The sequence below is a fragment of the Melanostigma gelatinosum genome (genome assembly GCF_949748355.1).
Source record: "Melanostigma gelatinosum genome assembly, chromosome: 20".
In the NCBI taxonomy this organism is placed as follows: domain Eukaryota; kingdom Metazoa; phylum Chordata; class Actinopteri; order Perciformes; family Zoarcidae; genus Melanostigma; species Melanostigma gelatinosum.
Window position 1 is genome coordinate 19,750,942 of NC_136653.1, and position 14,004 is coordinate 19,764,945.

The window sequence follows — 14,004 nt, forward strand, 5'->3', positions numbered from 1 at the left end:
CTATGACATTTGATAATAAAGCAGCAACAAGGACTGGTTGTATAGAAGTCTATGAGAAAATGACTCTACTTCTCTCTTGATTTATTCCCTCAGTAAACATGAGTTTATGTCTCAATCTCTAGTTTCAAGTCTTCTTCAATACAGCATGATGTTCATTTAGTACATTATGGTCCATTTAGAGTCACACAGACCATAAAGCAGGGGATGCTTTAGGGCGGGGCTACACGCTGATTGACAGGTCTCTACCAGAGACGTATACAGCGTCTCTACGTCACTCCTCCGCATTCGAAATATGGTAACTTCTTTCATTGGTTGCAAAAAACAACAACATGGTTGATGGCCGTAATCCAAGATACACGGCGAAATTGCCAAACTCAATGCTGGAAAACAACAGTCCACAGAGGACTCCTTTACACAGGCTATGGGTATATTACATGTTCAAAGAACTATCTCAAAGCTGCACAGCAAAACAAACGGAGAGACGGATCATTTATTTTCACTAACGGTGAAATTCTTGCAACACTCTGCTCTTCCGCTGCGAGAGGAGATAGGAAGCCCAGCGCCCGGGGGCCCCGGCTCTCCATCTCTGCCGTCTGATGGTCGCCTCCGGTCTCCACCGCCTCTAAACAGGGTCAACTCCCTGCTTGGCTTCTTGTGCCGTCTTCTTATATGTCACTCTGTCCTCTCTGTCCTTTCTGCATGCAGTGGAAGGCCAACCCGGGTCCCGTCTCCTCAATCGGCTGCCTACCTTATTGTCTGACCTCCCTTTTCCGTGATGTGCCCTCGTTCTCCCGTCCATCACCGCAGCGTGACCTACTTTGGTCTCGCGTTTGATCCTCATTGGTCAGCCGTTGGTCAGTTCCAGCTTTCAAGCGAGTCCGCTCTATTTAGGTCAACCTGCCTTTGGCCTCCAACCGAGCTAATGAACATAAATTACTCTGAAAATATACAAATTATTTCATTTGGCTCCCGGAAAGGTAAGAATTCTGTGAAATAACAAATGCATCTGGTTAAATTCCCGCCTTTACTGAGTGAAAGGGTTTGGACGCGATGCAGAGTCAGAATAAAAACATCAACCTTGAGTTGGAAAGTCCTGAAAGTAAAGCTCAGTGGGAGACGAACCTCTGGACCTCTGATCGACTTCACTGACCATGAGTGGGGAGAGATTTGACATTTAAGTGATGGATTAGAACATACACAGCAGAGCAATGTCCTTGTGGCAAACCTGAGCAAGCAATTACAGAGCGCTGCCTGCCAATAAGATATCAGAGGTGTGCTGATAATTTACTTTAGCTGTCAGACTCACTATTGTGTCGTGTTGTGAAGCACACCATCTGAAACACCTCAAATTGGAGAGGTCTCATTTTCTTATGAAAATAGCAATCTTTTTTTTAAACTTGCATTCTATCATCGTAGCTACAAACAGGCCAGGCCGTCCAATCAATTTCGAGACACGACTGCAGAACTTTACTGGCTATTGAATAAATGTCAAGGTTGAGGAAGGGAAAAAAAACAACAAACATTTCCAATGTCGGTGCTAAATCACTGCGGCATCACAGTGAAACGTTGCAATTAACAAGAGGAAAAACAACCACAAACAAACTGGTGCACTGCGGGAGTGCATGTAGTTAAATCTGGATACAAAAACTAATTTAAGTGAGGATCCAGGAATCCACAAGGTGGACTGAAGCATGCCAGTGAGAGAGAACAATTTGTCAAATAAGAGATGTGGCTGCAATGAATGAGAGAGAGGAATTCTAAACCTTCTGCCCCGGACAACCCAGTGAATCAAAACCCCGTTTCCCATGAGGCACTGAGGTTATGGCCTCGTAGGTCGAAGCAGACTACAGATACGGGGGCTCCAGAGTCCCTCCGGCCTCCCTCGGCTGTGAAACCCTCGGATTAGGGACTGAGCCACAAACCGGCAATAGAGGCCGTCTTTAACCGAGGTTCTTTGAACGTGACATTCACCACTTATATTATACTGGCAGTCTTAGTGGCTGCAAGAAGATGTGTAGGCTGCAGGGGGTAAATATAATGATGATGTAGGAGGAGAGGGCGGCTGCATTCACAACAGATTGCAAATTTAAAATGCTCGACATATGATAAAACTCCCAGCATCTCCGATCATATTATACATTATAATGCATCATGGCTCATCACCTCTGAGGGGAACAACAAACAATGTCTGGCTACTTCTGCAGCATCCCTGCAAATTAAATCTGGCCGACTCTCTGCGCCTCACTTTGCATTTTAATTGGCTGTAACTCCATTATCGACATACACACACACACACACACACACACACACACACACACACAGGCCGTACTTACAGGGTGAGGTGGTTGAAGCCCACGGTCCTCAAGGTGAAGGCTCTGGCCAGGAGACGCACATGTGTGAACAAAATGCCAATGGTGTCCTCGAAGCTGGTCAGTTTCTGGAGGACGGGAGACGCCTCGATCAGCTGCCGGTCCGTGTGAGGCTCCTGGACCTGGACGAGGAAATGAATAGAATACAATTACCGTCTTACGGTTGTATGTGTGCCTTCATTTTATCCTACTAGACGTGTGTGAAAATGTCATGAGCATATGAATTCTTGAGGTCACAACGATCTTGACCTTTGACCAACGTAATCTGATCCGTTCGTGCCACATTTGATGAAATTCCCTCCAGGCACTCGAAAGTATAGTCGATGTATTAACCGAAAGGAGGAGAAACAGCAACTATGCGTCCAGTAAAAACCAGCGTGATCACTTCAGGGAATCTTGAACCAGTTGCAATAGAAACAACAACGCTACTTGCTCAATGAAGTCGTTCCTCAAATGAACTGAACCTGTGCTACAGTATGTGCTGCTCCAGGGTCTGCTCAGACTGCGTGGTTCTAATCCGCCTCAAAACAAACTCACATGGTGTGCAGCAGATGGAATCTCTTAGTCATTAAGTTTTAAGACAAACAGCTCGCTTCTCTCTAAATCTGGTGATTCAAACGGTCAATTAATATCTCCGGTGACTCAGTCATACTGTAAGTGTGGTTTGGTCTAAAGCAGGCTGTATCACAGCCTCGTGACGATGATGAGTCTTGAAAAAGAATAATGTTTTGGGTGTGAAACTCCCTGCAGGTCACGTCTTTGACATTAGCTTCATGGCTTGGAGAGTTCAGAGCTAGACGGGTTCAGCAAAAACATGCTGCATCGCTTTGAGTGCAGTATTTGCTCGCGTCTGTGCTCATTAGCAAAATAAATAATGTGCTAAAAGGAATATGTGCATGCATGTTTGTTGAATCAAGAGATTTTCTCATGGGTGCATTAATTAAACTGCTAGAAACATCGAATTGGTCTTTGCGTGGAACAACTGGAAGCTTGACCAAGACGTAAAACAGAAACATCGAGCCGCATAATCTCACGTGGACATTCAAAAGGAACCGTGTTTCCTCTTGACAGCGCGCTCCGTGAAGCTGGAGGACGGGAGACGGGAGAGTGCCCCAAAAATAAGAATAAACGGAGCTACATTCAAGGCTCTCCAGGGGAAGATGGACACTTTCTTCTTTTCTTTTTCAAGCAGCTTCATTGTCTGTGTTTTTGTGTTTTCTCAGAGTCTCCCATGTCAAGCCAGCGCACAGAGCCGAGATGTAGCTTTAAACTCAGCGTTTTAATTGGAGTGCTGCCGGTAATGTCAAGGTTCCATCTTCCAATATGTTCTAAAAAAAACACATTTCATCTCTGCCTTCTTTCCTCTCCGTTAATTAACTGGAAGGCGTTTAAATGTCATGCATCACAACTAACGGCATCTGACGAGTTCAGCACTCACAGGCACTTGCTATCCTTCAGGGGGAACGGCCAGCAGGAAGGCTTCGAGGGGAGGGGGGGGGGGGATCAACAGCCGCAATGGAAGAAATACAAAAATGAAAGACTTTTGAAAAGCCTTCAAAGCATCACTTTCAGCTCAGTCCAGACAGAAGGCAGAATCAGAGGCGAGGTCATGCGAGTATCTCCCCCAATAAAACCAGAGACTGCATTTAGAAATCCAGACTCAACGTGAATGACGTTGTGGTAAATCATTCTGGAGAGCGCGGGGTTGACGATGCGTCGGTGCGGATCGAGTCAACAGGAAAGACTTGAAGACGTGCCCGTCAACCGCAGAGCGCTCGGCAACGCCACGACGGCGGCACGGCTAATGTATGCGCGTGTGTGCCAAAGACGTTGGGTACGCACAATTGCCCGCACCGTGGCGAGCTGCCATCGCCTTCCACTCGAACCTCATTGAGACGGGTTTGACGCCTTGTTAATTCTCAGCAACAATTTTGGGCATATTGGTCTAGCCTAAACTCCTGGGGGCTTTCATCAATTATAGAATTAATAATGAAATAAATGATGATTTTCCTTGTGTGAAACGCCTTAGATTATATCATCTCAAGCCCAAAGGTCAGGGTGCCATCAAGCTACCGAGAGGTTGGCACAATTTAACAGGCGTTGCCACGCTGGCAGGGGACCACCCAGAGGAAAACCTCAGACAAGCGCCGTGTGTGGTAATGAGGCTAATGACTACTCATGCAGCACAGCGTGGAGGAGGAGGAGGATATAATATACATACGTATAAATTAAATAATATAATATTTATATATAAATACATATAATACATATTTAATAAAATGAATAAATAATAAAATATAATAATTACATAATAGAATAATAGAATAAAATAAATAAATATAACATAACATAAATAAATATATAATAAATAAATAAATAAATATATAATAAATAAATATATAATAAATAAATAATATAATATAATAAATAAATAAATAAATAAATATATATATACAGAATATATGCAGATGCATGTAAACAATGTTATTTTGGGCCAAACATGCTAAACATGGCTATGCAAAAATGTCCGTGTAAAGATACAGCAGCACTCATGCACACAGAGGCAGATGAAGAGAATAAAGTGCTTAAAGACGACTCTTGGCATCCACACAAAGAAACACTTTCTCCACACAAACACATCAGAGAGAAGGATGCCTGACGGTCCCTGGAGGCCCCATGTGATCCGGGACTGTAATCCTGTTATGGCATCTTTGATCTCTTCTTCCAAATCCTAATTTCAACGGCGAGGAAGAAGAACCGAGTGAACGAAGAAAGCGGATTAGGGTCTCCACCAAAACAGGGAGCAGCGAGACACGGGAGCAGAACAATGAAGACCAGTGGAAGGCTACTGGGGGGCCTTGTGACAGCTATAAAGAACTCAGTCAGCCTCTGGCAAAACAACCGCCAGCTTGCCCACCTCGGTCAGAGAAACCCAAACACACACACACACACACACACGGGAAGGAAAAACACACATTCAGGCTGGACAATTTCAAACGGGAGACGGCTTTTGTGTCTTGGAGGGGTGAGGTGAGATTTAATGGGAGGCACACCCAGCCCAAAATAAACATCAAGAATAAAGCATCTGTGAACCAACCTGCAGGGGGTGTGCTGGGTAGTTGAGCCAGACCTCCTGTAGGCCCTGCAAAGACAGAAAAAGAGGAAAGAAATGACAGCGTTGAGCGAGGGTCATCCATGTTAAAACAACAACACCACCATTCTGATAATACAACTACACAAATATTTTACAATATTTTACAATATAAGTCGCAATCAAAGCTTCAAATACTTGTTTGCTCTACAAATAATTAAGGTCTCAGCTTCAGAACTAAAATCTTTTGTGTGTAAGCTGCATTTTTAAGTATTTAAACATTTATTTTGTTATATATTTCATCACGTCCGGTGATGTAATGGCAGCACGTGTTGACGATTAACTAAACATCAATGGTCAAAACTAATTTTCACTTTTTAATGACACCGAAAAATGAAAATTTTATTGAAATAAAATTTTTGATTAAAACCGTCCGTATAAAAAAGGGACAAATCCCGAGTAGCTAGCCCCCGAGCTGAGGCTGTTTTTATCCCACACACACCTCCACCATTGATTTGTGGCCCCCTGTTAACTAGTTATGTAATTTACTGGTTAACAATGGTTATGAAAGCTGCAGTAATTGATTTTCTTTGGCCACCTGGGGGCCGTGAAACAAGCGGTATATATTGACATATTTTCACCTCTAAACCTCTATAATCAAGCTGATATTGAGCAACGTTCGCATTTATTTGGAGTCATGTTTCTGGACACATGGAGGAATGTATATAAAGTAAAAACACAAATAACGGCAACCGAGCAAACATCTTCTTTTCAGACCGAGCGCTCTGTTGGTGGACCACCCACTGGGGAGTGAGGTGTGTGGGGGGGTGTTGGAGGGTTGAGGGTCGCCTTTGAGAGGTGTGTTGTCTCTGGAGACACACGTTGACAGTGCTGGACTCCCTCGGCCTCCCCGCTGCCCCGTGGAGAGAAGTATGTGCACGATCAACATGTTTCCTCAACCCTGCTCTAAGGTTACCACGCGGGATCAAACGGTGGAGCAGAAGAGAGGCTGACAAATAGACAGCACAGAGAGAGGGAGGGAGACGGAGGTAGGGAGTAGAAGCTGTGGCTCACAAGTTGTTGCTAAGGACAACGCCAGTCAGAAGCAGTTTTGGGCCTGGGGTCTAGTGTTGGGTGAGTCATAGCGGGGAGAGAGACGTGGCGAGGGCCTCTAAAGTACAGTATCACTCAGGTGTTTAAAAGGTTCAAGGAGATAAACCCTTAAAATGCGGCGCTAGCCCCCGGCGTCAGGGGAGGGGGGGGTGGGTGTGTGTGTGTGTGGTCAGCGGCAACGAATAGGCGCCTCATCTTCTCAACCCACCCAGCTGGCAACCCATCGCCTTGAGCAGCCAATGAAACATTCATGATGGTGGTCAATACATTTGAGCGAACGCTTCCTCTCGGTTGCTCGTCTCTTCGGCCGGTGACTGCAGTGCAGAGCAGGAGTCACGTCAAACCCGGGCCTGCTTTGTGAATGCAACGCGGAAGAAAAACACAGCGAAAAATGAGGACGAAAGGAACAAAAAAAAATAGGAAGTGAAGTATACACAAGTTGCTTGGGCTTGTGATCGAGGCTCGTGATTAAAGTGAGTCCACGGGGCGCACACAATCCGCCCACGTGCTGTATATAGACCCGAACGGCTAATGTTTCAATTACAGCTATTCCAAAGACAAGGCAGACAATGATTAAGCCAGCATCGAGTGGGGATTTAAGAATAACAACAAGTTTTCTTTCTGTTTTTTTGATTCTTCCTCTCTCCCAGCAAGAGGAAGGTATAATTACCGGGGGCACAAATCCTCATGTGCAGCAGCTGAATCGTAGCCATGTGGAGGATGGAGCTCTTGTGTTACAAACAGAAAGAAAGAAAGAAAATAAACATATGTAAACATGTTTATGTGAATGTCAACGGCCAAACCGCAGCGAGAGCTGAAATTAAAAACGAAATGAGAGGCTACTACCATCTCCGTTTTAAGAAGGTGGGCTTCAAGCAGCGCCGCTGCGACCCCCACCAGGGAACAGCGACGCAGCCTCAGTCCTGCACTTATTCCAGGCTCACGAGCCGTGAATAGTCATCGCCGCTGCACCTTTAACCCCCTCGCTCTCTGCTCCCCCCACAAACCCCTCTGAGAGCGTTGGCCATCCGTGATTGGGACATAATGGGGCTCCTCTCTGACAAGGTCCAGAGCTCCTTGACAAATTGGTCTCTAGCCGTAGGCTGCCAATCAATCCATCAAACGTAGTAGTGCAGCAGAGGGATCGATGAGAGATAGCGTCGCTAATCGATACCAACATGAAAGCAGCACTAAGTCCAAAACAGAGGCTTCTATCAGGGAATGGTGAAGGTGATCTTCCAAATATGAGAAACTCACTAAACTCTTTGCTGAACATGTGATTCACGGCCGAGGTGAAGAGCTCGACTTTCACAGCTCCCGTGAGTGTGGGCAGAAAAGTGTGAATGTGAATGGAAAAATGGCTGCTGGATGTGCACATGCATTACTTTTCATTATTATTTTATCCCCACTAATGGCTGATGAATGTACCCATTAGGAATTTGGGAATGTGGGTGGGAGGGGTTGTTGGGTGTGTAAGGGTTGGGTGGGAGACGATAGAAGAGAAGGTTTGTTGGCTTGTTTGGTTCTCGTTATTGTTTTAAATGTCCCAGTTCACTCAATCGGATGCACCAGATCCCAGCTGTGTCCGAGTGTGTGTGTGCGTGTGTGTGTGTGTGTGTGTGTGTGTGTGTGTGTGTCCGTCCACACCAGACACCTCAATGTGACCGGCCTGAGTGGACAGCGATCGTGTCTTGAACAAAGGAGCGGCTGTAAAGCGGTGATGAACACATTTTATTTCCTATAAATTCTTCCTCCTCGCCGCATTACTGCTTTTCTAAGCTCTGCAATTTCAGTGAAAAACAGGTTTATCAATATTTTTTCCCCACAATAAAAGTCCCCCGTGAATGAATTGTAATTGAAAAGACCGATGTACCCGCGGCCTTGGCTATGTCAGTTTCATTTCCACTATACTGGTGTAAAAAAACAAGGTAAATACTGGAGGGAGAATGTGAACATGCATTCATTCTCCAAAGCAAGGACACAGCGGAGAGACATTCTGTACGCACTCTCATTCAAACATCGAATATGTTGGGCTGCAAGTCGTCGCACCATCAACAGAGGACATAAAGGGATGTTGTGTTGATGTTGTTGTGGCGGTTAAAAAAGGGCAAAGAGTAGCCGAGTGAAAAGAGAAACGGAGGCTGTTTGTGGTTCTCAGCGAGGCTCGGGTCCAGCGGATGTGCGTCTAAAAGGGAGCACCAATGAATAATGTGCAGAAAGGACGAGCTTGACTGTGAGGTGACCTATGGAGGGAGTTAGTAATCAGCCAGCCTTTCACCTGTATGAGCATGCAAGCCTAGCACACTCTGCTGGTGTACCGGGACAACATCAGAGAAGGTCAGGATTATCAAATACAGTTCAAACTTGCGATGCCACGACACCGATAGTGACCATCGCAGTGCCGCAGCAACCTTTGTTGCGCTTGTTTGGTGTCCGAGCGCGTCTGCTTTGCGTGTCGGTGTTACTAAAAGCCAGACAGACTCGCTCCACGGGTAACCAGCGAGATCGTCATTATGATGATTGCACTTCCCCCTCAGGACGGCGCAGCGGCATCAATTTCCCCGGCAGTACCGCGCTGCTGTTGGGTCCAGGTTGGGAGCAATCGAGCAGCTCCGCCTGAAGAAGACGCTCCCCGCCTCTCTCTGCTGACGCTTTAATAACCTTCACAATAACATCATTAGCAAATTAGCATCTATTGTTTCCTCCGGGCTCCCGTGTGCAATGAAGCCAGATTCCATCCTCGGCGAGAGCCCCGTCATTTGGGAAACCAGTGCCAGCAAAGGTGAAAAACAAGGGGGACGGAAATAACTGTTGCGCTGCAGCCATGAATGCCATACCAATTATGGAATAACAGGAAGAGAGGAAGAAAAACTCGGGCCAGTGTTTGTCTGGCAAGGTCTCGAGGTGGAAATTACATGCATGCTTTGTCTTTGGTAGTCAACTCTGAATTCTACCTTCGGAGTTGTGGAGCTTTTGTGTTGACTTGTCATAAGGAGGACTGGAGCACAACATCTGCGGGGGTATTGACATCCTGGAGTGTTAGAGCGGGAGAGGAGAACAAGAGAGAGACGCACAGAGGGGACGGGATTTATCCCCCGTGTGCGAACGGAATACCACTCCGACAAATGGGAGAGGAATAAAAACGCTGCAGTTTGATGAAGAAAAGTGTTGAGTCCCTCAGTTTAGCACTGCCTCTCATTAGCTTGTGAAGACTCAAGTGGTAGTGCTAGAAATACAGAAGGATTGGCCCTCTGTCGGTCCATCTCTCCAGTCTGCTCCCACCCATCAGACCACCCGACTGGGGTCTGGCTCGCTTGCTGGTCTGCAGCCATCTGTCTGCTCTCAGCTTTGTATGACAGCCATCAGGAGGATTCAGCTTGGGGGGGCAAGTCGTACTATTTCAATCCTCAGTCTGAATGACTAAAAGATCTTCAGTGAGCTGAAGTTGACTGTATTTAATGCTCGTGACTTTACCATTGTTGGGTACTGGTTCACACAGTTCCACCCCTCACCTGATTGGCTGTCCCGTTGGCAGTGACGGCGGTATATTGAAATACCTGTGGGTCATTGCTGGGGATTTGATCACAAGAACAGGATAATCAATGATTCTTTTCCTCATTTATTGTCATCTTTTCTCACAATACCATCAAAAAGAACCGATAAGAGTATCGATAGGAGTACTAGTATCAATGAAACCCATCCTTAGTCATTGCTGCCTAATGCCATCCAAACAAAGGGTTCTGGTTCGGACGCCCATAACGTGAAACTAAATTATAAATAAGAAGCTATTCAAATCGTCTGCCTTCAACCTTGAAGAATATTGTATGAAATTGAATAGATTGTATATATGTTTTAGTTTGGAATGATCCCCAGTTGTTTTTCAAAGATTGAGCCCTGAAGCTTCTGATCTGGTCCCTCAAAGAGTCCCGGTGTTGATCAAACCTGTTCTGGCCGTGTGTCCCATAGTGCGCCGGGGGTCACCGATCGAACCTCCGACGAGCACCCTCAATAGCCAATTAGAACAAAGCCTGCTGCTACACACTAGATGTGCTGCCGCTTTATTTAATTCACTCGTAACATTTCTCGCCAAGACAAATGCAAATACTCATCCATTCATCAATTATTCACACGCGCACTCGCAAACAATAGCAGGTGTCCCCGCTCGAGCCCGGCATGTTCCGCACCTCCGCTTCATTTCACACAGTATGTGTAAGGGCTATGGCTTCATCCAGACGTTCTCCGTTTCTCAGGGGTGTTGTTTGATCTTTGTGCGCATCAGTGAACGCACAATAAGCAGCTCGTCTGAAGTATCGGAGGGTGGTGAAGGGAGATTATGTGAGATCTCGGGTTCTGAGAGCTCGGTATCGTGCAAAATATGTGGCGGTTACCAAAACATGAAGTGTGTGGGTTTAAACAAAACAAAGTGGCGAGAAAATCTGTGGAAACATTAAAGTCACGTCGAAATAGGAAAATGTTGCGATTGCACAGAATTGAAAGAGACGTACGGTCTTGCAGATGCACACCCCGTCTATGAACGGGGCAGAGACCACATTACAGCTCAGTCATACATGTTGTCAGTTACCTCGGTCTTGAACAGCAGTCTGCCAAAAAGCTGCCGGGACTCGGCCAAGCCCCCTTCCAAATACACAGCACCTAAAAGAAAAGGAGAAGCAAGGATTTAATGAGGACAAAACAAATACAACAAAGTACAACCAGGAAGTGTGTTTGCAGGAGATCATGCAGGATACTTTCTGCAACGCGCCAAACTCACACAAACCTAAAGCAACCGTGAAAAGCAGTGCGTTGCATCAGCTGGTGTGAAAGAGGTTTTTTTTTTTTTTTTTGGCAATTCTGAGACGATTTCAGACCGCTCTCGTAATGGAAAACTTAACATTAATTGAACTCGGCAATGAGTTATAATTGCTTTATTAAAAGTAGGAGTGCGTTTTTATTGCTTTTTAGTGGTGAAAATGACCTCGGGGTTCCCGTGCAGATCCACCTCCCCCTTTGTCAGGGAGGAGGAGGAGGAGGAAGAGGAAGAAGAGGAGATAGCTGTATCACCACACAGAGAGGGAACAGGCCAAGGTAAAAAAAACACATCGACCTTGCAGCGGGCTGTGTCACATGTTACGGTATGAAAAGACCGAACAAACAACCACACATTCAGAGCTATGGACTTCATGTTCAAACGCATTCATGGACAGCGCGGGGAGAAACAACACAGCACAACGTCCTGCATGAGTCTCGCCCACACACTCCGGCATCACATGTCCACACAACAAACAGAATGTGGTGAATTCAACTTGAATTGTGAGGGACAAGAAAAAAAAACACAAGCGCATGTGCTTACACCCACACACACAAAAGACATCGAACAAAGAAAGAAATTCCATGCAGGATTGGTCCCAAATTGCAGAGAGTTGTCGTCAAAGCAAGCAAAAGAAGACAAGTATCTCTCCCGCTCTCCCCCTCTCTCTCGGAATGATACGCAGCCTCTCCCGCTCATTGGGTTGCAATAGTCAGCTGCTTTGCACGACTCAACTCTCCCTTTGTGCGTTTTGTTTGTTCCGGCTCTTCTGCTGTTCCTACTAAAATCAGTGGAACTATCATGGTGCCTCTAAGCTGCGTACAACTTGGAACCATCACACTTAGAGTGGCTCATTCAATTTAGAAAGCAATAACCACCTGGCAAATTGGGTATACAATCGTGCAGAGGTTTTTATTATGTGCATAAATGAGCCGGTGGAAATGGGGCGCGGGCGCGGCTGCAAAGTCTAAATGTGCAAACTGCTTTCATGGACGACATCAAAAACATATGAGGGATTCATCATCTGGGCAGGGAAACTGCTTTCAGATGGCTAACAGGCCATTTACACACACACACACACACACCAAACAAACAGTGAAGATGCAGCCTACATAACAGACACCATAAAGAAATACAAACAAACCCACCTAGCACAAAGACAAACACAAATGAACACCCACTCAATCTGCCTCGCATGGCCTTTACTTTGCAACCAGAGTGGGAAATTACCACCAGCCATTGGCCAAATGTTGGTAAAATGTGATTACGCCTCCTGACAACTTTGTTTTACCCTAGCAGCTACTTTGGCAAGTCACAGGCTCTCACTCATGTGGAGGACCTTTACTAATGCACAAATGTAGTCGAGTGGTAAAATAATGAACGTAGCTCGTCAATTTGCTGCGTTTTTTTTAACAGAGTCGTCGAATCAGAACACAATAGAGAGGAAAGTCCCCTTCCGCTGGACCACCGTGGGACCATGAATCGGTCATCAACGGATTTCTTTCATCCCGTTTGAATTGTGCCAGTTTAACAGATCACTTTTGCACGTCAACAAAGTGGCATTTTGTCACAAAACTGTTGAAGTACGAGACTGAAAATACGTAGTTGGAAAGACTAGACAAGCAAACAGTGGTGGAAGTGACGTCTCCGATGTCGGTGTGTCCAGTTCCAGGATGTACTCTGAACGGGTCGCACACCCTCACATCAGGTAATATAACATCTGTGTGAAGAGTTAGCTTGCAAGCTAGCAGGCCAAGCTAACTGCCATGTTGGTGTTGGTGTGGTATTTTGTGATAAATGACGCAAATACTAAATGGTACTACGACAAGGAAGGGCCGTGCCTCCCGGAGGGCTCCTACAACCCTCGCAGACGTATCAGTAAGTTATGTTGGCGTGTCGGGGCGAGAGGCTGACCGCAGGAGGCTCTGGAGAGGAGGAAGGTTTCCACTAAGCCTCAGCTCTGAGATTTGTGGTTTGTACCATAATGTGGACCCGAGTTCTCGACGTTGCTACGCAGCAGATGTTTCCTCTGGAGACCAGCTGTGGGAGGATGAGAACTCCCTCCTAGGACCCAGTTGACGTCTTTCAACCATCACTCACGATGCCTTCATGTGCGTGAACGCTGACGGTAGGGGGGTGTGGGTGGGGCCGGCAGGCAGATTTCTTCATGTTTTGATGACACAGCAGATTATGCGAGTTCCCCCAAATGGAGGCCTTAAAGTCGTCGGAACTTTTTTCTTCTTATTCGATTTTCAAAACTTCTTCCAAGAGGAAGGAGAAGGTGTGAGGTAAGCATGGGGGGAGAAACCAGGAGAGCCTCAAGGGATTTAAAAAAGGTATTAGAAATCTCAAAGCAACAACGTTGGTGTCAATCAAAGGGGCCGTGGATGAAGAAACCAAGATATGCAGTTAATTCGAGAGAGAACACTCTTGACAAGGCAGGCTGTCCGTGCAAGAAAAAAAGAAAGTGTGCCCCAAAGCGATCCAATCAATCGCACAACTTGCCGCAATCATTAAACAGAGATCTGTGCTTCGCAGTCCACCCTGTCAGCCTGCAAAGTTGCAGCTGATGCCCTGAATACACACACACACACACACACACACACACACACACACACACACAC

General features: G+C 46.0%; 1 protein-coding gene across 2 annotated transcripts in view; it reads right to left on the bottom strand.

Moving 5' to 3' along the window:
* drosha (drosha ribonuclease III) overlaps positions 1–14,004 on the bottom strand; it is a 75,567-nt gene that overhangs the window by 15,715 nt on the left and 45,848 nt on the right. For both annotated transcript variants that reach the window (XM_079291582.1, XM_079291581.1), the window contains exons 23-25: positions 11,156–11,226; positions 5,467–5,511; positions 2,334–2,491 (exon numbers count right to left, since the gene is read on the bottom strand). In XM_079291582.1, the coding sequence (XP_079147708.1) occupies positions 2,334–2,491; positions 5,467–5,511; positions 11,156–11,226 (274 nt within the window). The remainder of the gene's footprint in view (positions 1–2,333; positions 2,492–5,466; positions 5,512–11,155; positions 11,227–14,004) is intronic.